This window comes from Schistocerca nitens, chromosome 6 (genome assembly GCF_023898315.1).
Source record: "Schistocerca nitens isolate TAMUIC-IGC-003100 chromosome 6, iqSchNite1.1, whole genome shotgun sequence".
Lineage (NCBI taxonomy): Eukaryota > Metazoa > Arthropoda > Insecta > Orthoptera > Acrididae > Schistocerca > Schistocerca nitens.
In genome coordinates, this window is record NC_064619.1 from 35,232,982 (window position 1) to 35,258,329 (window position 25,348).

General features: G+C 42.1%; 1 protein-coding gene across 1 annotated transcript in view; it reads right to left on the minus strand.

Annotated features, from left to right (window-relative positions):
• LOC126262661 (neuronal acetylcholine receptor subunit alpha-10-like) overlaps positions 1 to 25,348 on the minus strand; it is a 243,878-nt gene that overhangs the window by 62,425 nt on the left and 156,105 nt on the right. Inside the window, exon 6 of the mRNA XM_049959431.1 lies at positions 23,488 to 23,668. Within this exon, the coding sequence (XP_049815388.1) occupies positions 23,488 to 23,668 (181 nt within the window). The remainder of the gene's footprint in view (positions 1 to 23,487; positions 23,669 to 25,348) is intronic.

Here is a 25,348-nt window from a genome sequence, read left to right on the forward strand (position 1 = left end):
TTCGATTACTCGATAAATAGTACAATCCTCAAGGCTGTCAATTCAACTAAGTACCTGGGTGTTAAAATTACAAACAACTTCAGTTGGAAAGACCACATAGATAATATTGTGGGGAAGGCGAGCCAAAGGTTGCGTTTCATTGGCAGGACACTTAGAAGATGCAACAAGTCCAATAAATAGGCAACTTACACTACTCTCGTTCGTCCTCTGTTAGAATATTGCTGCGCGGTGTGGGATCCTTACCAGGTGGGATTGACGGAGGACATCGAAAGGGTGCAAAAAAAGGGCAGCTCGTTTTGTATTATCACGTAATAGGGGAGAGAGTGTGGCAGATATGATACGCAAGTTGGGATGGAAGTCATTAAAGCAAAGACGTTTTTCGTCGCGGCGAGATCCATTTACGAAATTTTAGTCACTAACTTTCTCTTCCGAATGCTAAAATATTTTGTTGAGCCCAACCTACATAGGTAGTAATGATCATCAAAATAAAATAAGAGAAACCAGAGCGCGAACAGGAAGGTTTAGGTGTTCGTTTTTCCCGCGCGCTGTTCGGGAGTGGAATGGTAGGGAGATAGTATGACTGTGGTTCGATGAACCCTCTGCCAAGCACTTAAATGTGAATGGCAGAGTAATCATGTAGATGTAGATGTAGTGTGTTACAGTGTAGTGTGTGCGGCACCCTATCCAGCTCGCCCGCTTGCTGTGTGGGTTCTGGGTCCAGCCGCCTCTGGTCTGGGTCCCGTGAGCCCCTCTTCTGCTACTTGAATTTGCCCGTACTTATGTGACGTCACCAGTTTTGAAAATGTGTCAGGAAGGAGCGTATCTGTTGGTATTTTCTTTTGAGTTAAAAAAATTTTTTTTGTGATATTCATCATTGGTTAAACTTTATCTCATTATTGCAGTCTCCTTTTGGGATCTTTACTGTGTATAGAATTTAATTAACTTGCAAGTCACTTAATGCTTGGTTAAAGATCAATGTTGTTGTTTGAATAGGGCGCTTGCCCGTGCTTGTAAGGATTTTGTATTTTAAAGATAAAATTTTATTTGTCCAAAGAAAAGTTAATAAAAATGTTATTGTTATAATGTGTGAATGTTGCTTATGTGGCCCGGCCCTCCCGCTCAACAGCAACTGCCTGATTAGGGTGGTCTGACCGCCACACTCGCCAACTGGACAGAAAGTGGAACGCTATTCCTCAGGACTATCAATCAATGTCAACCCAAATAACCGCTTGTACAACAGCCAGACGTGGACCAACGCATTATTAATTTGCTCAGTTTGTAAAGTCCTTTGTCTTGAATATTTTTTTAAAAATTGAAATAATTTATTTGCTTGTACATGTACATCGCATCTACCCATTTCCATCCCATACGGATAATTCTTCGTGCTATGTCGTTCTTTTTTCTCTCAGAGTGAACTCAACACCTCTTTTAATACTGTTGTGTACATAGTTCCGCGTAGTCAGCGCGTACACACCTTTCCCACTAGAGCGCACCCCACTAAGCACAACAGCGCAGGCGCAGTGCTCGTCCGTCTCCGCACTACGAGATGGCGCTGCCTTAGAGACGGACCAAATTCTGCTTCCGCCGATCCACGTATTAATATGTAACGCAGCCAGTGAGATTGCTGCTAAAGTAGAACCTTTTCTCCTCGCAGATCACACTCGTGCAGTGATACCTGAATGCACGAGGTATTATAACGAGTGTACAGACCTCCGATTGGTTAGTCTGCATTAGTCTGTATGAGACTGCATTTACCTGCACCTGTCTGTACCAGTCTGCGTTTGTCTGTACCAGTCTATAGTCAAGTTTCAGTCTGCGCCTAATAAGATCACCATATTCCTGTACATAGCCATGAAGATCAATGAATAGACACTTTGTCAAGTATCAGAGATATGTGAGAATAAGATTAACGTACCAAGACCAAAGGAACTTCAGATTGTCAGTTGTAAACAGCATCCAGAATCAAGTTACGTAATGTCTATTCTTTTCATTATTTTAATAAATGTGTGTGAAAAATAATCAAGTTCTGTTTAAAGTTGGTCACCGTCAATCTGCTACTCTAAGCGTGCAAGTGGCATTTCTATCGTCTGACCTAACGGCAGAAGACAAACACGCCACGATAATTCCACAAGACCTATTGCTGACACTCGCCTACTTCGTTAGAGCGACAAGTCAAATAATCTGATGGTGTGTGTACCGAAGGTCTTACAGTACGCACACCACAAATACCCTTTATAAATGATTTGCATCGCATGACCAAGAAGCGGAAAAAGCTCTTTTTTGTCGAATTAAGTATTATAATCATGCCTAATGGGAAAATATCAACACCTGAAAATATAAAAAAAAAAATCTTTTCATATTATTGTGTGGTACTATGGACACACACTGTGTCACTGAACTTCGACGGAATACAATAGATGCTTGCTATTCTCTACCACAGAACACCTGACCATAATGTTAAAGATAATGTGTAGGAGAAGTATCTACAAAGGAAACAGAAAATTCTAAAATATTTGGCGTTTATATTGATAAGGGCCTGTACAGGAAATCACATTATATATTAATTTACGAAGTAATTAACTGCGGGTTGTACGAAAGTCTGGAGATGAAAATTGCAAAAAGTTGATTTATTGTTCCTTTTATCGGTCATATTACTCATCACATTCGGGTGCAAATTTTGAGGAAGATAATGTTCGCTGTTTGGAAACATGTGACTCAGGATGTGCTGAAAGCGGTAGGTTAATTTGAGAGCATCTGTCGTTAGATTGTATCCTATGAATCAGTCAGTTATGGTATTTTATCATTTTTGTATGCCATCTTTATCATATTATACTCGGACCAGTGCGTATAGAAAGTGATCCGTGGAGTATGTGTTTTATTCAGTCCGAAGTCTCCCTTTCTGATCAGTAGCCTCTGTTTGTGAATACTTCCTCTCTTGCATGAAATCCATTCTGTTAGTTTGGCTGTGGGCTAAGGCCAATTTTATGATCTCTTTGAGTTTAAGAACGGAGGGCTGAACCATTGGAATGCACACGACAATAACAGATGGGATAGTCGAAGGAGAGAGAAATAGTGACAGAGATCCCAAGCATTCTCTACATTTACATCTACATCCATACTCCGCAAGCCACCTGACGGTGTGTGGCAGAGGGTACCTTGAGTACCTCTATCGGTTCTCCCTTCTATTCCAGTCTCGTATTGTTCGTGGAAACAAGGATTGTCGGTATGCTTCTGTGTGGGCTCTAATCTCTCTGATTTTATCCTCATGGTCTCTTCGCGAGATATACGTAGGAGGGAGCAATATACTGATTGACTCTTCGGTGAAGGCATGTTCTCGAAACTTCAACAAAAGCCCGTACCGAGCTACTGAGCGTCTCTCCTGCAGAGTCTTCCACTGGAGTTTACCTATCATCTCCGTAACGCTTTCGCGATTACTAAATGATCCTGTAACGAAGCGCGCTGCTCTCCGTTGGATCTTCTCTATCTCATCTATCGACCCTATCTGGTACGGATCCCACACCGCTGAGCAGTATTCAAGCAGTGGGAGAACAAGCGTACTGTAACCTACTTCCTTTGCTTTCAGATTGCATTTCCTTAGGATTCTTCCAACGAATCTCAGTCTGGCATCTGATTTACCGACGATCAACTTTATATGAGCATTACATTTTAAATCACTCCTAATGCGCACTCCCAGGTAATTTATGGAATTAACTGCTTCCAGTTGCTGACCTGCTATATTGTAGCCAAATGATAAGGGATGTTTCTTTCTATGTATTCGCAGCACATTACACTTGTCTACATTGAGATTCAATTGCCATTCCCTGCATCATGCGTCAATTCGCTGCAGATCCTCCTGCATCTCAGTACAATTTTCCAATGTTACAACCTCTCGATATACCACAGCATCATCCGCAAAAAGCCTCAGTGAACTTCCGATGTCATCCACAAGGTCATTTATGTATATTGTGAATAGCAACGGTCCTACAGCATTCCCCTGCGGCAGACCTGAAATCACTCTTACTTCGGAAGACTTCTCTCCACTGAGAATGACATGCTGCGTTCTGTTATCTAGGAACTCTTCAATCCAATCACACAATTGGTCTAATAGTCCATATGCTCTTACTTTGAGGTACCTGACTTTGAGCGCGCAGTAGAACGGTCTTTCCCACCGAACTCGTGGGTGAGTGTTTCCGTTGGTTGCTGGAAGTTCGCGGTAGAAGCTGCGAGATGTTTCGAAAAAATCTGTCAGTTGAAACGAGCGGACAGGGTATCCGTAGGGGGGCATTTTTGACGCGAGTAATGAGGGCCGTCGTGTTGCGTTAAGAGACGCAGGCAGTTGGGAAGCAGTTGAGGACGGAACGAGCTTCAGTTTGTACGTGTTGGAAGTGCTGTTGGCCGGTTGGAGCAAGCTGCGTTCATCGGAGACAAGGGTAACGTCAGGAATGCCCCAGGGAAGACTGACATGACCGGTGTTCTGATCTGTATACATAAATCATTTGGCAGACAGGATGGGCAGCAATGTTCGGCTGTTTGCTGATGATGCCGTGGTGCACGATAAGGTATCGAAGCTGAGCGACTGTAGGAAGATACGAAACGACTGAGACAATATTTACAGTTGGTGTGATGTATGGTTGAAATGGCTCTCAGCACTATGGGACTTAACATCTGTGGTCATCAGTCCCCTAGAGCTTAGAACTACTTAAACCTAACTAACCTAAGTACATCAAACACATCCATGCCCGAGGCAGGATTCGAACCTGCGACCGTAGCGGTCGCGCGGTTCCGGACTGAGCGCCTAGAACCGCGAGACCACCGCGGGCGGCGGTGTGATGTATGTCAGGTAGCGCCAAATGTGGAAAATGTAAGTTAATGTAGATGAGTAGGAAGAACAAACCCGTAATGTTCGGATACAGTATTACTAGTGTCTTGCTTGACACAGTCAAGTCTTTAAATATCTGGGCGTCACGTTGCAAAGCGATATTAGGTGGAATGAGCATGTGGGAACTGTGGTAGCGGAGGCAAACGGTCGACTTCGGTTTATTGGGAGAATTTTAGGAAAGCGTGATTCACCAGATAATGGAGACCGCATATGGGATGCTGGTGCGACCTACACTGGAGTGCCGCTTCTAACAACCCTACCACAACAAAGGTCTAAATTTAATAATGATTGTGGTGTTGCTCACGCTGCTAAATACTGCATTTTCGGGCAACAACAAGGTTATTATGTGGCAGGTGTCATTAGAGCACAGTTAATAAAGTCATTTCATGTAATAATAAATAAACTAGGCACTCATCTTTTCGTGTTTCCCACGCTGGTCTCGTTGTAAAATCATGGCTCAATCTAGGTGGTGATGATTCCAAGCTCGGATGCAAAGAGGCCTAGGTTTTATTCTGCTATATTCAAACGTTTTGTAGATGCGCTTCACAAACCATTCTTGAAGATTAAACCTTTCAAAGTTAGCACAATGGTGATGTAAAAAAGGTAATCAGCACTCCGAATTTAAGTTACACTTCTTTTTTATTGCATTTGTTGCAATATCTCGTAACACAGAAAACATCACTTCACAATACAAAACATACTTGAAAACATCTTCCTCACTGTTAAAGTTCACATTTTATAAGCTGACTACATTATGCGTCTTTCCAACATGACGTCCAAGACTTGACTTTCTCAAGGTCCGACTCTCTAACAACTAACTAATAATCGCTTACAGGCCCAAAAATCAGAGTTACAAAAACGTCAAAGATCGTAGTGACAAAAGAAAGAATACACATAAGAATAATATCATTTCAATATAAACATATCGATGTATCAAAGTACCTCTACATTAATGAAATCAAATCTGAATGTTGTCTCAAAAATATGTCAACTACTTTACAGAAACACAGTAGTATTGCTGGTATCGAGAGGTTCAGGTGAGGTGCCGTAATGGTTACGTAATTCAAGTACCATTACACGCTCTAGTGTTTGGGATACGTACCAGGTCGGATTGAAGGAGGTCATTGAAGCAATTCAGAGGCGCGCTGCTAGATTTGTTACCGGTAGGTACGAATAACGCGCAAGTGCTACGGAGATGCTTCGGGAAGTCAGATGTGAATCCATCGAGGGAAGGTGGCGTTCTTTTCGGGAAACACTGCCGAACGATTCTACTGCCGCCAACATACATTTCGCGTAGGAAATACGAAGATAAGGTACGTGAAATTATGGTTCATGCGGAGGCGTACAGACAGTTTGAAACGTCACAGGTTTATGCTTCATTTAACTAACTGATTAATTTCTACATGTTTAATAACTCATTTTACGCCGATAGCGTCCTTTCAATGTTTCGCCTAGTTAACTAACCTCTGGATTCAAGAATGCTTCCGTGTATATTTATCACACCTCATGTAGATGGATAAACGTAATTATGCACGGAATATATAATAATCTGGGTTAGTCAAAGGTGGTAGCAGTAGGGTAGTTTAGCACCAACATAACAACGTGAGCAGATTCGGCAGAGAGTTCGTGATTCCAAAGATAGTGGGGATGAGCAGGCCAGAGTTTGTGAGGTTGGTTCTCACTGAGGTCCTACCCCCACCACCAGTTTTTTTGAACGATTGGCGGTTGGTCCTGGAACGCGCCATGAGAGGGACACACTGGGGCCGCCGATTGAACGAGACGGACGCAGGGGTGCGGCGCTCGTCATGGATGGTGAGAAAAGTTATTCATAATGTAGGGTAACATTGATTATGAAACATGTTCAAGTGTGAATTAATACCGGGAAACGTTCAGCGATATTGTATTTTTGTAGACATTTTTCAGATTAATGTGTTTCAACTAGCGGACTTAGGCGCGAGGTGACTGAGGGCATGAACCAACGGTTCTTGTTCTTAGGTCAATAGCAGATAGGTTCATTAATGTTTCATTTGTTGCATAGTTTAGTTCCAGATACAAGCAATATAAATTTTCCATGATTCAACGATTTATTTTATTCGTTTCTTTGTTGTCGAACTTGGCCACGTGTTGCCAGCATTCATAACGGCAGTCACTAGATTTGCCTTTCGTTAATAATGGCATGAATAATGTGGAGTCATGAAGCCTGGGCTGGTTTGCTCACGTTGCATTGCGGTTGCATAATACGCGGTTTCAACATGAACTTAACCGCGTGATACTGCATGTGAAGTAACACAAGTAATGTTTGAGATTGTGAAAGGTGGTATCCTTCGCTTCTCCGCGCGTTAAATAGGTGTGACATAACTAAATGGTGTTAAGAGGCCACCATTCAGTAACATTCATTTTTACCCATTTTAATCATTAGTGGATGTAATTGACAACGAAGTGTTGTCTATGTTTCCGGTATGACGAGATGCAAGAGATAGTGAGTGTTTCATGAAGGTTTTGTCACTGAGAGTGGTAGTTTTCTTAAATATAGTAGACTTCATGTATGTTTTGTCGCAGAGAGTAATAGTTTTATTAAATATTATCGAAACAAATCAGAATGATAATTGAAATTCTCTCTTAGCGTTATTTAGTATTCTTCATCCATACCACTGAGATAGTGACCATATTCAATGAATTTTCAATCCAGGCATATCCATTGTGTGCATTATGCACTTCATGCGACTAACTGAATTCATAGTATCGAAAAAAAGAAATTCTTACAGTCCCTAATGTGCACGTGTTGTTCCATGGGAATTCATCGTTGTTGCGTTATCTGTTGCTTCATTTTTAAATTAGAATACTATCTTTCCTAGCGGGTTTGATTACCCACATTTCAATTTATCGGGCCTAATTGAAAGAATTAGACACATAGCGGTAGAAATGGTAACCACGGAGCACTGCATCTGCTTGTATTAAAGGGAGATACTTCTCACATGAAAATTAATCAGCTTAACAAACGAGGGGTAAACTTTCAAGTTGTTTATCGGTCTATTTGCGAGAGGAACAAGAGGGGAAACGGTAAGTAGTGGTACAGTGGCGTGCAGAGTATCTATGTAGATGTGGATGCAGATGTAGATGTGCCGCTGTTCCACGAAACAGTGATGGCGAGACGCAATCCAAGTACTTGCTGGCGTACTGATAGTTAGGTCGCGATCGGAGCTTGTTCGTAGTCACAGTTCTTTGTTCCAAATTCTCCGAATTGCGGAAACCTTTACCACGAGCGTAGTCAACTAAATTTTTTACATGGCCCTCTTTAGGTTGATTAGTATGTTCATTCTCTTGCTTCAATAACTGTAGGTAATATCCATGTTCCTATCGCTCTGCTCTCGTCCCGCGCAAAGCGGTTAGCGAACTTGTAAGTTTATCTGCCCCTCGAATCTCTGTGAATGAGTAATAGCAACACTCTCTCTTGTTCTTTGGCCTCAGCAACGCTTATCTCTGTTACAGCATGTTAGATCGTACACAAGCTGTGATATTATTGGATTTCAGACATTTTGCATATGAGAAAAGGATAGCCACCGAGCTGTAGTTTGTAATAATACTAAGCATGACAACGCGAGAGTAAAGAAACGAAATCTGTTTATAACGTGCGCTTATACCAAGACGCGCGGCCAGCGTTTAAAAAGTACTTTTAAGCACTATGACTCGCTGGGCGCAGATATTTAAAATCATTGCCGCAGCGCTCGATAGCAAGAAGCTGCGAAACAGAAGAAAGAACAATTTATCATTTGTTAGGAAAATTCTAGAATCTTTATAGTTAGTTGTAGTTCTGGTCGCCGGTATGTTAACATGTACTGCATTACCTTTGATGTTTGGTCGCCGACTTGTTAAGACGTGTTGAGTAGCACCGCTACAAGTTATATTTATTTTAGTGTGAAAAACCACGTTATCATCAAGAAAGAAAACGCTTTTGTAAACCTTGTGACGATAAAAAATACTTATGCGCACGCCAGGACATTTAATTTTTACAAAATATCACACATACAAAAGCAGCGATTGTTGGACTGCTCCATGTATGAGAAAAACATAAAAATGTAAGTTTTGTATTCATTGTAAATTTGTTAATGTTTGTAGTTTAACGCCTTTGTTCTTTGAGAATATATTGATGCTTCACTGTACAGAAAATCTATGCTTATTCTTTTCTTTAAATTAACCACAAATAATGTTTATGTTTAAATGAACTTTGTTACAGGTTCGCTCTTTATCGCGGTGTCTCGATTGTATTTGGGAGACCATTAATGTGTTCAATTTCCGATCTGACAACTTTTTTTTACAAAATTTCACTGATTTGCATTTTTTTTATTATTCAAATAGGTCCCTTAGGTAATTTCATTGAAGAGTCTGATTGCGTGAAAGCAATCCGGGTTAAGAGGTCATTTGAGAAACTATTTTCGCGCAATCAATCTGTACGTCTCCTCAACACAATCGAGAACCGACGCATCAGCGATCATTCATTAATTTTTCTCTCTTTCCAAGTCGTACCAAAAAACGGGCAAGGAGAACTGCAGTGAGTACGCAATCTAGTGTTAAAGGTTGCATTCTTTATCTTGTCGGCAAACATTGCCATAAATTATCATCATCAATGTTATATTTGGTTAAATACGAAAAGCAAAAAACCTTTTAACGCTAGAAAGCTCATAAAATCCTTTCCTTTGTTCCCATAGAGGGATTCCCTCAAACTGGTATCTTTGTATGCTAATGTATTTTCAAGTCTTTATTTCGTAAGGAACAGTAACATTTAAGAACGTTCAAATTCCCTTCATGTAAAAATAACTGTTAATAAATGTAAAAGTTTGAATTCGATCTTTTACTTTAAGTCCCCCAGGTCATTCTCAGATGTAACAGGCAATAGAGTAAGAATTAAATGAGGTAGGGCTAAAGATTGTGTTTGTCTCCATAAGGCCATACTGTGCTGCTTAATTCCGTTGCGTTAGGTTAAAGAAACTGTTTTTTAGTTGTTATCAGGACAGGAATTCCTCCTACTTTAATGAAACACAGCGTGACATTGCACGTATTGGAGAACGACAGCATCAGTGGATATGTTAAAAGTCCAATAAGAATCAGTGATGGAGGATATTTCTCTCACATTTTTGCCTATTTTTAGCCAGAAATACAGATTAAGATCACTAATTTACTATCAGATCAATCCATGGTACCAAAGATACAAACGCAGCCGGCACCATATAATGTTATGTCCACGCTAGAACCTCTTGTTGACAACACTATGCAGATGAGCATACAACTAATACCTCAGAGTACATTTAGAAACTTATGTTCAACTATGATTTTAGAACAAAAGTCCCATTCATTGTACTTACAAAACTGGAGAAGGTTTTGCTTAGTTAGAAAGGATTGAGGTATTCAAAAAAAAATCTATCCGAACACGTACTCAGTGATGTGAAAAACTTAGCTTGACACACAATTTTGAAACTTTATATTTTCTTAATCAGTTCTTTTAATCCACAGACGAATTTGTGAATATGTAATAAAGATTATATCAAAAAGAATCATCCGATTTTAAAAAAGCCTAACTATTATGTTATTTGTGATATGTGTATGAACAACGTACTGCTGGAAAGAGCAAACTCTCGAGTTTTACATGGCGTGCAGCTCGTCAGCTCAACGTGCCCCCGATGTCCGTCTGGCGTGTGTTGCGTCGACGTTTACACACGAAACCGTACAAAATTCAGCTATTGCAAGCTCTTTGTGAAGGTGACAATCAACAACGTGTGTTCAGTAATTTCGTTCTTGGAAAGATGGAGGATAACAGTTTTCTTCTACACTTAGTGTTTAGTGACGAAGCAACTTTCCATTTAAATGGAGAGGGGAACCGTCGTAATGTGAGAATATGGGATACGGAACAACCACATGTAGCTGTACAGCATGACAAGGACTCTCCTAAATTTTATATGTTTTGTGCAATTTCACGGGAAAATGTGTATGGTCCATTTTTCTTTGCCGCGAACACTGTTACAGGAAGCACATATCTCGATGTACTTGCAATTTTCTTTTCCCACAGTTAGAGATTGATTCGAACAACTTCATTTACCAACAGGGTGGGGCACCGACACACTGCCATCTGGAAGTGTGGGAATTTTTAAAGCAACGGATTACTGAACGATGGATCGGTCTCACTGGACCAAATGATTCAGCCTTATATTACTCGCCTTCAAGGTCACCGGACCTGACTGTATGTGATTATTTCTTGTGGGTGTTTATAAAAGTCTATGTGTCTCCGTTACCAAGAACAGTGAATGAACTAAGACATAGCATAACAGCAGCTGTGGAAACTGTAACTCAAGACATGCTCGCTGCAGTGTGGGAACAATATGAATACCGCATTGACATATGCCGTGCCTCTCAAGGGGGCCATATTGAACACCTATGAAAAGGTATGAAAAAAGAATTTTTGAGTTTCCCGTTCATCAGAAAACAAAATTCGTTGTACATGTTTATTAGTTTCAGAAATATAGACTGCCAATTGGGATAATTCTTTTCGCTACATCCTGTATTATCACGAGTGTGTGTTTGTCGTAATTGTTACTGTTATTGTTTTTAGACCAACCACTGATTTTATACAGCTTTTCCCGCTAATCCATCGTGCAATGGCCTTTTGATCTCTTTGTAACTACAATATTTACCAGCCCCCGCACATCCCCCCCCCCCCCCAGGCTTCCCTCCATTGCCAAGTTCGTGATTCCTTGATGCCTTAGGGTATGCCCTATGAACCTCGCTCTTCTTTCGGTCAACTTGTGTCATAAAACTCTTTTCTCCACAAGTCTATTCGGTACCTGTTCAATAGTTGTCAGATCTGTTCACCTAATCTTCAGCACTCTTCTGTAGTACAACATTTCAAAAGCTGCTACTTTCTTTTTACCTGAACTGTTTATCATCGATGCTTCGCTTCTGCGAAAGGCTATACAGTAAGCACCTGCAGGAAAGACAAACTAATACTTTTTATTTGTATTCGATGCGAATAAACTTCTCTCTCTCGGAAACACTTTTCTTGCTGTTGCCAGTCGGAATTTTGTGTCATCTCTACTTTGACCACTGTCACAAATTTATTTTGCTCAAATAGCAAAATTTATTTAACAATTCTACTACATTCATTCTACTACATTCCATCATCCTTGTTTCACTTTCGTTGATATTCATCTAAAACGTGTATGTCACCATATAAGAATCAGTAAATTAAGGATTAATTGAGGGTAGCTTACCATGAATGTAAAACATAATCATATGCACTCGAAGAAAGAAAGAAAAAAGACTCACTACTAAGAATTATCTGAATGGACGGATATTGTAAGTGGGGTGTTTAGGTTTTTATATCGGTAACGCCACGTAGCCGCCAGCAGTGGTGGATGTAGGGAGAGAAATGGCGGAGTTTTGAGAGCGGATGATGATCTGGACGTGTGTCCATCAGAGACAGTAAATTTGTAAGACTGGATGTCATGAACTGCTATATATATATTATGACTTTTGAACACTATTAAGGTAAATACATTGTTTGTTCTCTATCAAAATCTTTCATTTGATAACTATGCCTTTCAGTAGTTAGTGCCTTCAGTAGTTAGAATCTTTTATTATGGTGGCAGTAGTGGCGCTCGCTGTATTGCAGTAGTTCGAGTAACGAAGATTTTTGTGAGGTAAGTGATTCGTGAAAAGTATAGATTATTGTTAGTCATGGCCATTCTTTTGTAGGGATTTTTGAAAGTCAGATTGCGTTGCGCTAAAAATATTGTGTGTCAGTTTAGTGTTGATCAGAATAGGCAAAGAGCGAAATGTCTGAATACGTTCAGTTCTGCTCAGCTGTTTGATAATCAAATAATGTAAGAGGTTTATCAGCACAGTAATTCATTAATTTTTCTATGGGGACGTTACTTAATATAGTTAGGTGTGATGTACATGAATAGACAAACAAAATAATTACAGTTTCAGAACAATTGGATGATTTACTCAAGAGAAAGAGCTTCACAAATTGAGCAAGTCAATAACGGATAGGTCCAACTTTGGTCCTTACTCAAGTAATTATTTAGCATAGCATTAAATGAAAGACTTCTTCAGTGTCATTCTGAGGGATATCGTTCCAGATTATGTCCATGCATTATATCATCAAAATACCGAGCTGATTGGAGGGCGCTGCCCATACATAATGCTCCAAATTTTCTCAGCTGGGGAGAAATCGGGCGACCTTCTACGTCTACATCTACATTTATACTCCGCAAGCCACCCAACGGTGTGTGGCGGAGGGCACTTTACGTGCCACTGTCATTACCTCCCATTCCGGTACCAGTCGCGTATGGTTCGCGGGAAGAACGACTGCCGGAAAGCAACCGTGCGCGCTCGTATCTCTCTAATTTTACATTCGTGATCTCCTCGGGAGGTATAAGTAGGGAGAAGCAATATATTCGATACCTCATCCAGAAACGCACCCTCTCGAAACCTGGACAGCAAGCTACACCGCGATGCAGAGCGCCTCTCTTGCAGAGCATGCCACTGGAGTTTGCTAAACATCTCCGTAACGCTATCACGCTTACCAAATCACCCTGTGACGAAACGCGCCGCTCTTCTTTGGATCTTCTCTATCTCCTCCGTCAACCCGACCTGGTACGGATCCCACACTGATGAGCAATACTCAAGTATAGGTCGAACGAGTATTTTGTAAGCCACCTCCTTTGTTGAAGGACTACATTTTCTAAGGACTCTCCCAATGAATCTCAACCTGGTACCCGCCTTACCAACAATTAATTTTATATGATCATTCCACTTCAAATCGCTCCGCACGCATACTCCCAGATATTTTACAGAAGTAACTGCTACCAGTGTTTGTTCCGCTATCATATAACCATACAATAAAGGATCCTTCTTTCTATGTATTCGCAATACGTTACATTTGTCTATGTTAAGGGTCAGTTGCCACTCCCTGCACCATGTGCCTATCCGCTGCAGATCTTCCTGCATTTCGCTACAATTTTCTAATGCTGCAACTTCTCTGTATACTACAGCATCATCCGCGAAAAGCCGCATGGAACTTCCGACACTATCTACTAGGTCATTTATATATATAGTGAAAAGCAATGGTCCCATAACACTCCCCTGTGGTACGCCAGAGGTTACTTTAACGTCTGTAGACGTCTCTCCATTGAGAACAACATGCTGTGTTCTGTTTGCTAAAAACTATTCAATCCAGCCACACAGCTGGTCTGATATTCCATAGGCTCTTACTTTGTTTATCAGGCGACAGTGCGGAACTGTATCGAACGCCTTCCGGAAGTCAACGAAAAATAGCATCTACCTGGGAGCCTGTATCTAATATTTTCTGGGTCTCATGAACAAATAAAGCGAGTTGGGTCTCACACGATCGTTGTTTCCGGAATCCATGTTGATTCCTACAGATTAGATTCTGGGTTTCCAGAAACGACATGATACGTGAGCAAAAAACATGTTCTAAAATTCTACAACAGATCGACGTCACAGATATAGGTCTATAGTTTTGCGCATCTGCTCGACGACCCTTCTTGAAAACTGGGACTACCTGTGCTCTTTTCCAAGCATTTGGAACCATCCGTTCCTCTAGAGACTTGCGGTACACGACTGTTAGAAAAGTGGCAAGTTCTTTCGCGTACTCTGCTGGAAAAGGTAGAGTCTGGCAATCACGAAGACAAGTAGTAGAAACTCTAGCCGCGAAAAGGCGGCAATACCCTTGCTGAAATGTGAGCCCCGCATGGCTTGCCACGAAGGGCACAAAACTGGAGGCAAAATATCGTCGTCGTACCATAGTGCTAAAGGGGTTCTACGGATGACAACCAAAGGGATCCTGCTATGAAAAGAAACGTCACCCAAAATAATCGTTGCTTGTTGGTGGGCCGTACAGCGAGCGAAAACGAAGTTCCTATCCCACCGCTGTCTGGGGCGTCTGCTGACACGTATTCATCTACATCTACATGATTACTCTGAAATTCACATTTAAGTGCTTGGCAGAGGGTTCATCGAACCACAATCATACTATCTATTTACCATTCCACTCCCGAACAGCGCGCGAGAAAAACGAACACCTAAACCTTTGTGTTCGAGCTCTGATTTCTCTTATTTTATTTTGATGATCATTCCTACCTATCTAAGTTGCGCTCAACAAAATATTTTCGCATTCGGAAGAGAAAGTTGGTGACTGAAATTTCGTAAATAGAACTCGCCGCGACGAAAAACGTCTTTGCTTTAATGACTTCCATCCCAACTCGCGTATCATATCTGCCACACTCTCTCCACTATTACGTGATAATACAAAACGAACTGCCCTTTTTTGCACCCTTTCGATGTCCTCCGTCAATCCCACCTGGTAAGGAACCCACACCGCGCAGCAATATTCTAACAGAGGGCGAACGAGTGTAGTGTAAGCTGTCTCTTTAGTGGACTTGTTGCATTTTCTAAGTGTCCTGCCAATGAAACGCAACCTTTGACTCGCCTTCCCCACAATATAATCTATGTGCTCTTTCCAACTGAAGTTGTTCGTAATTTTTACACCCAGGTACTTAGTAGAATTGACAGCCTTGAGAATTGTACTATTTATCGAGTAATCGAATTCCAACGGATTTCTTTTGGAACTCATGTGGATCACCTCACACTTTTCGTTATTTAGCGTCAACTGCCACCTGCCACACCATACAGCAAGCTTTTCTAAATCGCTTTGCAACTGATACTGGTCTGTGGATGATATTACTAGACGGTAAATTACAGCATCATCTGCGAACAACCTAAGAGAACTGCTCAGATTGTCACCCAGGTCATTTATATAGATCAGGAACAGCAGAGGTCCCAAGACGCGTCCCTGGGGAACACCTGATATCACTTCAATTTTACTCGATGCATTGCCGTCTATTAGTACGAACTGCGACCTTCCTGACAGGAAATCACGAATCCAGTCGCACAACAGAGACGATACCCCATAGGCCCGCAGCTTGATTAGAAGTCGCTTGTGAGGAACGGTGTCAAAAGCTTTCCGGAAATCTAGAAACACGGAATCAAGTTGAGATCCTCTTTCGATAGCGGCCATTACTTCGTGCGAATAAAGAGCTAGCTGCGTTGCACAAGAACGATGTTTTCTGAAACCATACTGATTACGTATCAACAGATCGTTCCCTTCGAGGTGATTCATAATGTTTGAATACAGTATATGCTCCAAAACCCTACTGGAAACCGACGTCAATGATGTAGGTCTGTAGTTCGATGGATTACTCCTACTACCCTTCTTAAACACTGGTGCGACCTGCGCAATTTTCCAATCTGTAATTACAGATCTATCGGTGAGCGAGCGGTTGTGTATGATTGCTAAACAGGGAGCTATTGTATCAGCGTAATCTGAAAGGAACCTAATCGGTATACAATCTGGACCTGAAGACTTGCCCGTATCAAGTGATTTGAGATGCTTCGCAACCCCTAAGGTATCTACTTCTAAGAAACTCATGCTAGCAGCTGTTCGTGTTTCACTGGTCATCGGGACAGAACTCGTTGGCCGCAGTGGAATTATCTCCAGTAATGAGTTCCGCTTTGGCAAAATGGCTCTGAGCACTATGGGACTTAACTTCTGAGGTCATCAGTCCCCTAGAACTTAGAACTACTTAAACCTAACTAACCTAAGGACATCACACGCATCAATGCCCGAGGCAGGATTCGAACCTGCGACCGCAGCGGTCGCGGTTCCAGACTGAAGCGCCTAGAACCGCTCGGTCACAGCGGCGGGCAGTTCCGCTTTGGACTGAGCCCCAGCGACCAGCGACGTCGTGGCTGGGGACGCTCCGACAGCAGTGGGATATCAACCAGACTGCAGCCCCCAACTCCCCCCCCCCCCCCCCCCCTTACAGCCTGATAACCAGAAGAGAGCCGGCCGAAGTGGCCGTGCGGTTAAAGGCGCTGCAGTCTGGAACCGCAAGACCGCTACGGTCGCAGGTTAGAATCCTGCCTCGGGCATGGATGTATGTGATGTCCTTAGGTTAGTTAGGTTTAACTAGTTCTAAGTTCTAGGGGACTAATGACCTCGGCAGTTGAATCCCATAGTGCTCAGAGCCATTTGAACCATAACCAGAAGAGATGGTCTAAGATGCCATTTATTTTCCACTTTGGTTGTGATACTGTAACGCCGGGAATGCATATCCTCCTATTTCCATCTATTGTACTACAAATTTTTTTCCTTATTTTGTTACCTGATATTATGACATTTCTGTGTCTTTATATATTGTAATTGTTCTACTATATATATATATATATATATATATATATATATATATATATATATATATATATATGTTGTTGTTGTGGTCTTCAGTCCTGAGACTTTTTTGATGCAGCTCTCCATGCTACTCTATCCTGTGCAAGCTTCTTCATCTCCCAGTACCTACTGCAACCTACATCCTTCTGAATCTGCTTAGTGTATTCATCTCTTGGTCTCCCTCTGCGATTTTTACCCTCCACGCTGCCCTCCAATACTAAATTGGTGATCCCTCGATGTCTAAGAACATGTCCTACCAACCGATCCCTTCTTCTAGTCAAGTTGTGCCACAAACTTCTGTTCTCCCCAATCCTATTCAATACTTCCTCATTACTTATGTGATCTACCCATCTAATCTTCAGCACTCTTCGGTAGCACCACATTTCGAAAGCTTCTATTCTCTTCTTGTCCAAACTATTTATCGTCCATGTTTCACTTCCGTTAACAAATTACTCTTCTTCAGAAACGCTTTCCTTGCCATTGCCAGTCTACATTTCATATCCTCTCTACTTCGACCATCATCAGTTATTTTGCTCCCCAAATAGCAAAACTCCTTTACTACTTTAAGTGTCTCATTTCCTAATCTAATTCCCTCAGCATCACCCGACTTAATTAGACTACATTCCATTATCCTTGTTTTGCTTTTGTTGATGTTCATCTTATATCCTCCTTTCAAGACACTGTCCATTCCATTCAACTGTCTTCCAAGTCCTTTGCTGCCTCTGACAGAATTACAATGTCATCGGCGAACCTCAAAGTTTTTATTTCTTCTCCATGGATTTTAATACCTACTCCGAATTTTTCTTTTGTTTCCTTTACTGCTTGCTCAATGTACAGATTGAATTACATCGGGGAGAGGCAACAAACCCGTCTCACTCCTTTCCCAACCACTGCTTCCCTTTCATGCCCCTCGACTCTTATAACTGCCATCTGGTTTCTGTACAAATTGTAAATAGCCTTTACCTCCCTGTATTTTACCCCTGCCACCTTCAGAATTTGAAAGAGAGTATTCCAGTCAACATTGTCAAAAGCTTTCTCTAAGTCTACAAATGCTAGAAACGTAGGTTTGCCTTTCCTTAATCTTTCTTCTAAGATAAGTCGTAAGGTCAGTATTGCCTCACGTGTTCCAGTGTTTCTACGGAATCCAAACTGATCTTCCCCGAGGTTGGCTTCTACTAGTTTTTCCATTCGTCTGTAAAGAATTCGTGTTAGTATTTTGCAGCTGTGACTTATTAAACTGATAGTTCGGTAATTTTCCCATCTGTCAACACCTGCTTTCTTTGGGATTGGAATTATTATATTCTTCTTGAAGTCTGAGGGTATTTCGCCTGTTTCATACATCTTGCTCACCAGATGGTAGAGTTTTGTCTTGACTGGTTCTCCCAAGGCCATCAGTAGTTCTAATGGTATGTTGTCTACTCCGGGGGCCTTGTTTCGACTCAGGTCTTTCAGTGCTCTGTCAAACTCTTCACGCAGTATCATATCTCCCATTTCATCTTCATCTACGTCCTCTTCCATTACCATCAAATTGTCCTCAAGTACATCGCCCTTGTATAGACCCTCTATATACTCCTTCCACCTTTCTGCTTTCCCTTCTTTGCTTAGAACTGGGTTTCCATCTGAGCTCTTGATATTCATACAAGTCGTTCTCTTATCTCCAAAGGTCTCTTTAATTTTCCTGTAGGCAGTATCTATCTTACCCCTAGTGAGATAGGCCTCTACATCCTTACATTTGTCCTCTAGCCATCCCTGCTTAGCCATTTTGCACTTCCTGTCGATCTCATTTAACAGACGTTTGTATTCCTTTTTGCCTGCTTCATTTACTGCATTTTTATATTTTCTCCTTTCATCAATTAAATTCAATACTTCTTCTGTTGCCCAAGGATTTCTACTAGCCCTCGTCTTTTTACCTACTTGATCCTCTGCTGCCTTCGCAACTTCATCCCTCAAAGTTACCCATTCCTCTTCTACTGTTGTTCTTTCCCCCATTCCTGTCAATTGTTCCCTTATGCTCTCCCTGAAACTCTGTACAACCTCTGGTTCTTTCAGTTTATCCAAGTCCCATCTCCTTAAATTCCCACCTTTTTGCAATTTCTTCAGTTTTAATCTACAGGTCATAACCAATAGATTGTGGTCAGAGCCCACATCTGCCCCTGGAAATGTCTTACAATTTAAAACCTGGTTCCTAAATCTCTGTCTTACCATTATATAATCTATCTGATACCTTTTAGTATCTCCAGGGTTCTTCCATGTATACAACCTTCTTTCATGATTCTTAAACCAAGTGTTAGCTATGATTATGTTGTGCTCTGTGCAAGATTCTACCAGGCGGCTTCCTCTTTCATTTCTTAGCCCCAATCCATATTCACCTACTATGTTTCCTTCTCTCCCTTTTCCTACTGACGAATTCCAGTCACCCATGACTATTAAATTTTCGTCTCCCTTCACAATCTGAATAATTTCTTTTATTTCATCATACATTTCTTCAATTTCTTCGTCATCTGCAGAGCTAGTTGGCATACAAATTTGTAATACTGTAGTAGGTGTGGGCTTCGTATCTATCTTGGCCACAATAATGCGTTCACTATGCTGTTTGTGGTAGCTTACCCGCATTCCTATTTTCCTATTCATTATTAAACCTACTCCTGCATTACCCCTATTTTATTTTGTGTTTATAACCCTGTAGTCACCCGACCAGAAGTCTTGTTCCTCCTGCCACCGAACTTCACTAATTCCCGCTATATCTAACTTCAACCTATCCATTTCCCTTTTTAAATTTTCTAACCTACCTGCCCGATTACGGGATCTGACATTCCACGCTCCGATCCGTAGAGCGCCAGTTTTCTCTCTCCTGATAACGACATCCTCTTGAGTAGTCCCCGCCCGGAGATCCGAATGGGGGACTATTTTACCTCCGGAATGTTTTACCCAAGAGGACGCCATCATCATTTAATCATACAGTAAAGCTGCATGCCCTCGGGAAAAATTACGGCTGTAGTTTCCCCTTGCTTTCAGCCGTTCGCAGTACCAGCACAGCATGGCCGTTTTGGTTAATGTTACAAGGCCAGATCAGTCGGTCATCCAGACTGTTGCCCCTGCAACTACTGAAATGGCTGCTGCCCCTCTTCAGGAACCACACGTTTGTCTGGCCTCTCAACAGATACCCCTCCGTTGTGGTTGCACCTACGGTACGGCTATCTGTATCGCTGAGGCACGCAAGCCTCCCCACCAACGGCAAGGTCCATGGTTCATGGAGGGGGATATATATATATATATATATATATATATATAATGCATTTATGTCGATGTATAATTGGTTGATTTCTAAATATTATTTGTATTTTTACGCTGAGTCTGGCCTAGGGAAAACTATGCTATCGAACGATTACATCGATAGGTCGTGTGGAGAACCAAAGTGTTTAGGATCTTTGGTAGAGTGAACTCTGCCCCGTGGAGCGCGGGCAGAGTAGGGTCTGGCTGGCGTAGGGCGGTGGAGCAGGTGTGTTGTGTGGCGCTCCCGCGAGTTGCCGCGCTTTCCGGGTTTGGCAGCATGTAATTGCGCTCGACTTGCTATGATAGTTTCTGACATGGTGTCGCGGACGGGAAGCATTAGCTGGCGCATATCATGAGCCCGTTTCGCCTGGTGACCGTGTCGAGAAGAAGGCGCACCTACATCCAGCTTCTTCAACTGCGACGGGCGACAATGAGTGACTGTCGCCACCTCCTCGATCGACGACTGCAAACCTTCAATCAACCAACAAGGAAGACTAAAAGCACGTAAAGTTTTAGAACTGTATGGTAGACCTCAACTTTTCAAACTGTTGCATCACAAAAATACAGCAACTTAACATGAACTTTTGTTGCTCATTGTCCCAATTGCATTACCTTTCTGGAATGAATTCGAGTGTCGTTGAAATTCATACGCCAGAATTTAAAGTAACATCATTCCATTTCACTGCTTTAATTTCAAAGTTCAGTTAAAGTATTCATAGCTGGCTACAATATTTAGATTACACAAGCAGGAATTAAAAGTGCGAGTCTTGTTACCATATTTTAGCTTACCTGTGACTGCAGCTCAGCTTGGTACGTACTAAATTTTACTATTGTTAATTGTTCAGAATCATATAATTCAATTTCAAAGTTAAATCTCTTATTTCTAAATTGCGTAGATTCAAGTAGCTTTTGAAATTTCGTAGAGCTTCAGAAACAAAGTTCACTATTAATTTCAGTCACTAAATTAACTTTCAATTTTCCGGTTTTACTTCTGACAAGCATTCATTTTTCACACAACACTTGCCAACCTTCAGTTGCCACGCTTTTAGTGCTAATTATATGTGCATTAATCTTTCATTTTCATTTATTATAGTAGTTGTCCAAAGGACTGGCGACAGTAATTTTCCCCAAATATCAAATACCTAATTAACGCCAATTAACTGTTTACGTAACGATCGCACATTTACTTTCTTTATTAATTTTACCCTTTTCTCAAAATTGATTTTGACCAATTTCACTTGCATTTTTCCTTTCATTAAGATGTAACCCTTTCCTCCCTCTTTACCAACAAATTAACTTCGGTGACGATTGCTTTTCCTAAATTTCCATTAGGTGAACGCGGTTTAATTTTGCACTGTCATTAACGTCGATAAGTGAGGGGGAGGTTACAATACGCAGAACCCTCACAGCACAGCGGTACGTCTACGATATTCTCCTCCCCGTTTTGTTGGCCTTCAAGGCAAGCCGTGGTGGGCTTTCATTTCAGCAAGATAATCCCCACCTCCACACATCGAGAGATTCTAATGCTTGGCTTCGTGCTTGCCAAACCCTACCTTCACCAGCAAGGTCGCCGGGTCTCTGCCCAGTTGAAAACGTTCCAAGAATTATGGGTAGGGCCCTTTGTTCAGCTCCGTATTTTGACGAACTAACGCGAATTCTTTACAGACGAATGGAAAAACTGGTAGAAGCCGACCTCGGGGAAGATCAGTTTGGATTCCGCAGAAATGTTGGAACACGTGAGGCAATACTGACCTTACAACTTATCTTAGAAGAAAGATTAAGGAAAGGCAAACCTACGTTTCTAGCATTTGTAGACTTAGAGAAAGCTTTTGACAATGTTGACTGGAATACTCTCTTTCAAATTCTGAAGGATGCAGGGGTAAAATACAGGGAGCGAAAGGCTATTTACAATTTGTACAGAAACCATATGGCAGTTATAAGAGTTGAGGGGCATGAAAAGGAAGCAGTGGTTGGGAAGGGAGTGAGACACGGTTGTAGCCTCTCCCCGATGTTATTCAATCTATATATTGAGCAAGCAGTAAAGGAAAGAAAAGAAAAATTTGGAGTAGTTATTAAAATCCAGGGAGAAGAAATAAAAACTTTGAGGTTCGCCGATGACATTGTAATTCTGCAGAGACAGCGAAGGACTTGGAAGAGCAGTTGAACGGAATGGACAGTGTCTTGAAAGGAGGGTATAAGATGAACATCAACAAAAGCAAAACGGGGATAATGGAATGAGTCGAATTAAGTCGGGTGATGCTGAGGGAATTAGATTAGGAAATGAGACACTTAAAGTAGTAAAGGAGTTTCGCTATTTAGGGGAGCAAAATAACTGATGATGGTGGAAGTAGTGAGGATATAAAATGTAGACTGGCAGCGGCAAGGAAAGCGTTTCTGATGAAGAGAAATTTGTTAATATCGAGTATAGATTTAAGTGTCAGGAAGTCGTTTCTGAAAGTATTTGTATGGAGTGTAGCCATCTATGGAAGTGAAACATGGACGATAAATAGTTTGGACAGGAACAGAATAGAAGCTTTTGAAATGTGGTGCTACATTAGAATGCTGAAGATTAGATGGGTAGATCGCATAACTAATGAGGAGGTAATGAATAGAAATGGGGAGAAGAGGAGTTTGTGGCACAACTTGATTAGAAGAAGGGATCGGTTGGTAGGACATGTTCTGAGGCATCAAGGGATCACAAATGTAGCATTGGAGGGCAGCGTGGAGGGTAAAAATCGTAGAGGGAGACCAAAAGATGAATACACTAAACAGACACAGAAGGATATAGGTTGCAGTAGGTACTGGGAGATGAAGGAGCTTTAACAGGATAGAGTACCATGGAGAGCTGCATCAAACATGTCTCAGGACTGAAGACCACAACAACAACAACAACAACAACAACGCGCCAACTCTACAGAATTTGGCACCTGAGGCCGCGGCTGCCAATTGTAAACTAACAGATACGCCGCGCCTCCGTGCGAGAGCAACACAGCGGACGCAGAGACTCGGGTGACCAGTGCAGGTGACTCACCGAACGCTGGTACGGTGACGGCGGCCAGGTAGAGGGCGGCGCGCCTGCGCAGAGCCACCCGGAAGTGGATGACCGGCGTGGTCTGCCCGGGCCCGCACAGCGGACACGGTATGCGCGCCGGCTCCACCCGCGACCACTCCACTGCCCACTCAGGGTTCTCCAGCATCCACATCGTCAGCGTCTGCGGCAGAACGGTACACCTCACTCTCACTGTGAAGGGCAGCTGGACTGGTTGGTGCCAGTGTTATCACTAATACAGTACAGGTAGCCTAACGAGAGGAGCAGCTGACGTGTGGGTTATTGATTTCGATCAAGTTTTGCAAGGACATTCTACAGGGTGGTCCACTGATCGTGACCGCGCCAAATATCTCACGAAATAAGCGTCAAACGAAAAAACTGCAAACAACGAAACTCTTCTAGCTTGAAGGGGGAAACCAGATAGTGCTAAGGTTGGCCCGCTAGATGGCGCTGCCATAGGTCAAAAGGATATCAACTGCGTTTGTTTTTAAATAGGAACCCCAATTTTTATTACATATTCGTGTAGTACGTATGTAAGTAGGCTGTTTAGGTTTTTATGTTGGTAACGCCACGTAGCGCTCTGTATGAAAATCACTGGCTGTCCTGTGTGCAGTCTGTGGCTGGTTGGCATTGTTGTTGGAATATTCGCCATTGTAGTATTGGGCAGTTGGCTGTTATCAGCACGTAGCGTTGCGCAGTTGGAGGTGAGCCGCCAGCAGTGGTGGATGTGGGGAGAGAGATGGCGGAGTTTTGAGAGCGGATGATCTAGACGTGTGTCCATCAGAGACAGTAAATTTGTAAGACTGGATGCCATGAACTGCTATATATATATATATATATATATTGACTTTTGAACACTATTAAGGTAAATACATTGTTTGTTCTCTATCAAAATCTTTCATTTGCTAACTATGCCTATCAGTAGTTAGCGCCTTCAGTAGTTAGAATCTTCTATTTACCTGGCGGTATTGGCGCTCGCTCTATTGCAGTAGTTCGAGTAACGAAGATTTTTGTGAGGTAAGTGATTCATGAAAGGTATAGGTTATTGTTGTCAGAGCCATTCTTTTGTCAATGCATTTGACAATACGTGTAACGACATTCCTCTCAACAACGAGTAGTTCGCCTTCCGTAATGTTCGCACATTCATTGACAGTGCGCTGACGCATGTTGTCAGGCGTTGTCGGTGGATCACGATAGCAAATATCCTTCAACTTTCCCCACAGAAAGAAATCCGGGGACGTCAGATCCGTTGAACGTGCGGGCCATGGTATGGTGCTTCGACGACCAACCCATCTGTCTTGAAATATGCTATTGAATACCGCTTCAACCGCACGCGAGCTATGTGCCCGACATGCATGATGTTGGAAGTACATCGCCATTCTGTCATGCAGTGAAACATCTTGTAGTACCATCGGTAGAACATTACGTAGCAAATCTGCATACATTGCACCATTTAGATTGCCATCGATGAAATGGGGGTCAATTATCCTTCCTCGCATAATGCCGCACCATACATTAACCCGCCAAGGTCGCTGATGTTCCACTTGTGGCACCCATCGCGGATTTTCTGTTGCCCAATAGAGCATATTACGCCGGTTTACGTTCATGAATGACGCTTCGTCGCTAAACAGAACGCGTGCAAAAAATCTGTCATCGTCCGGTAATTTCTCTTGTGCCCAGTCGCAGAACTCTACACGACGTTCAAAGTCGTCGCCATGCAATTCCTGGTGCTTAGAAATATGGTACGGGTGCAATCGATGTTGATCTAGCATTCTGAACACGGACGCTACTGAGATTCCCGATTCTCACGCAATTTGTCTGCTACTGATGTGCAGATTAGCCG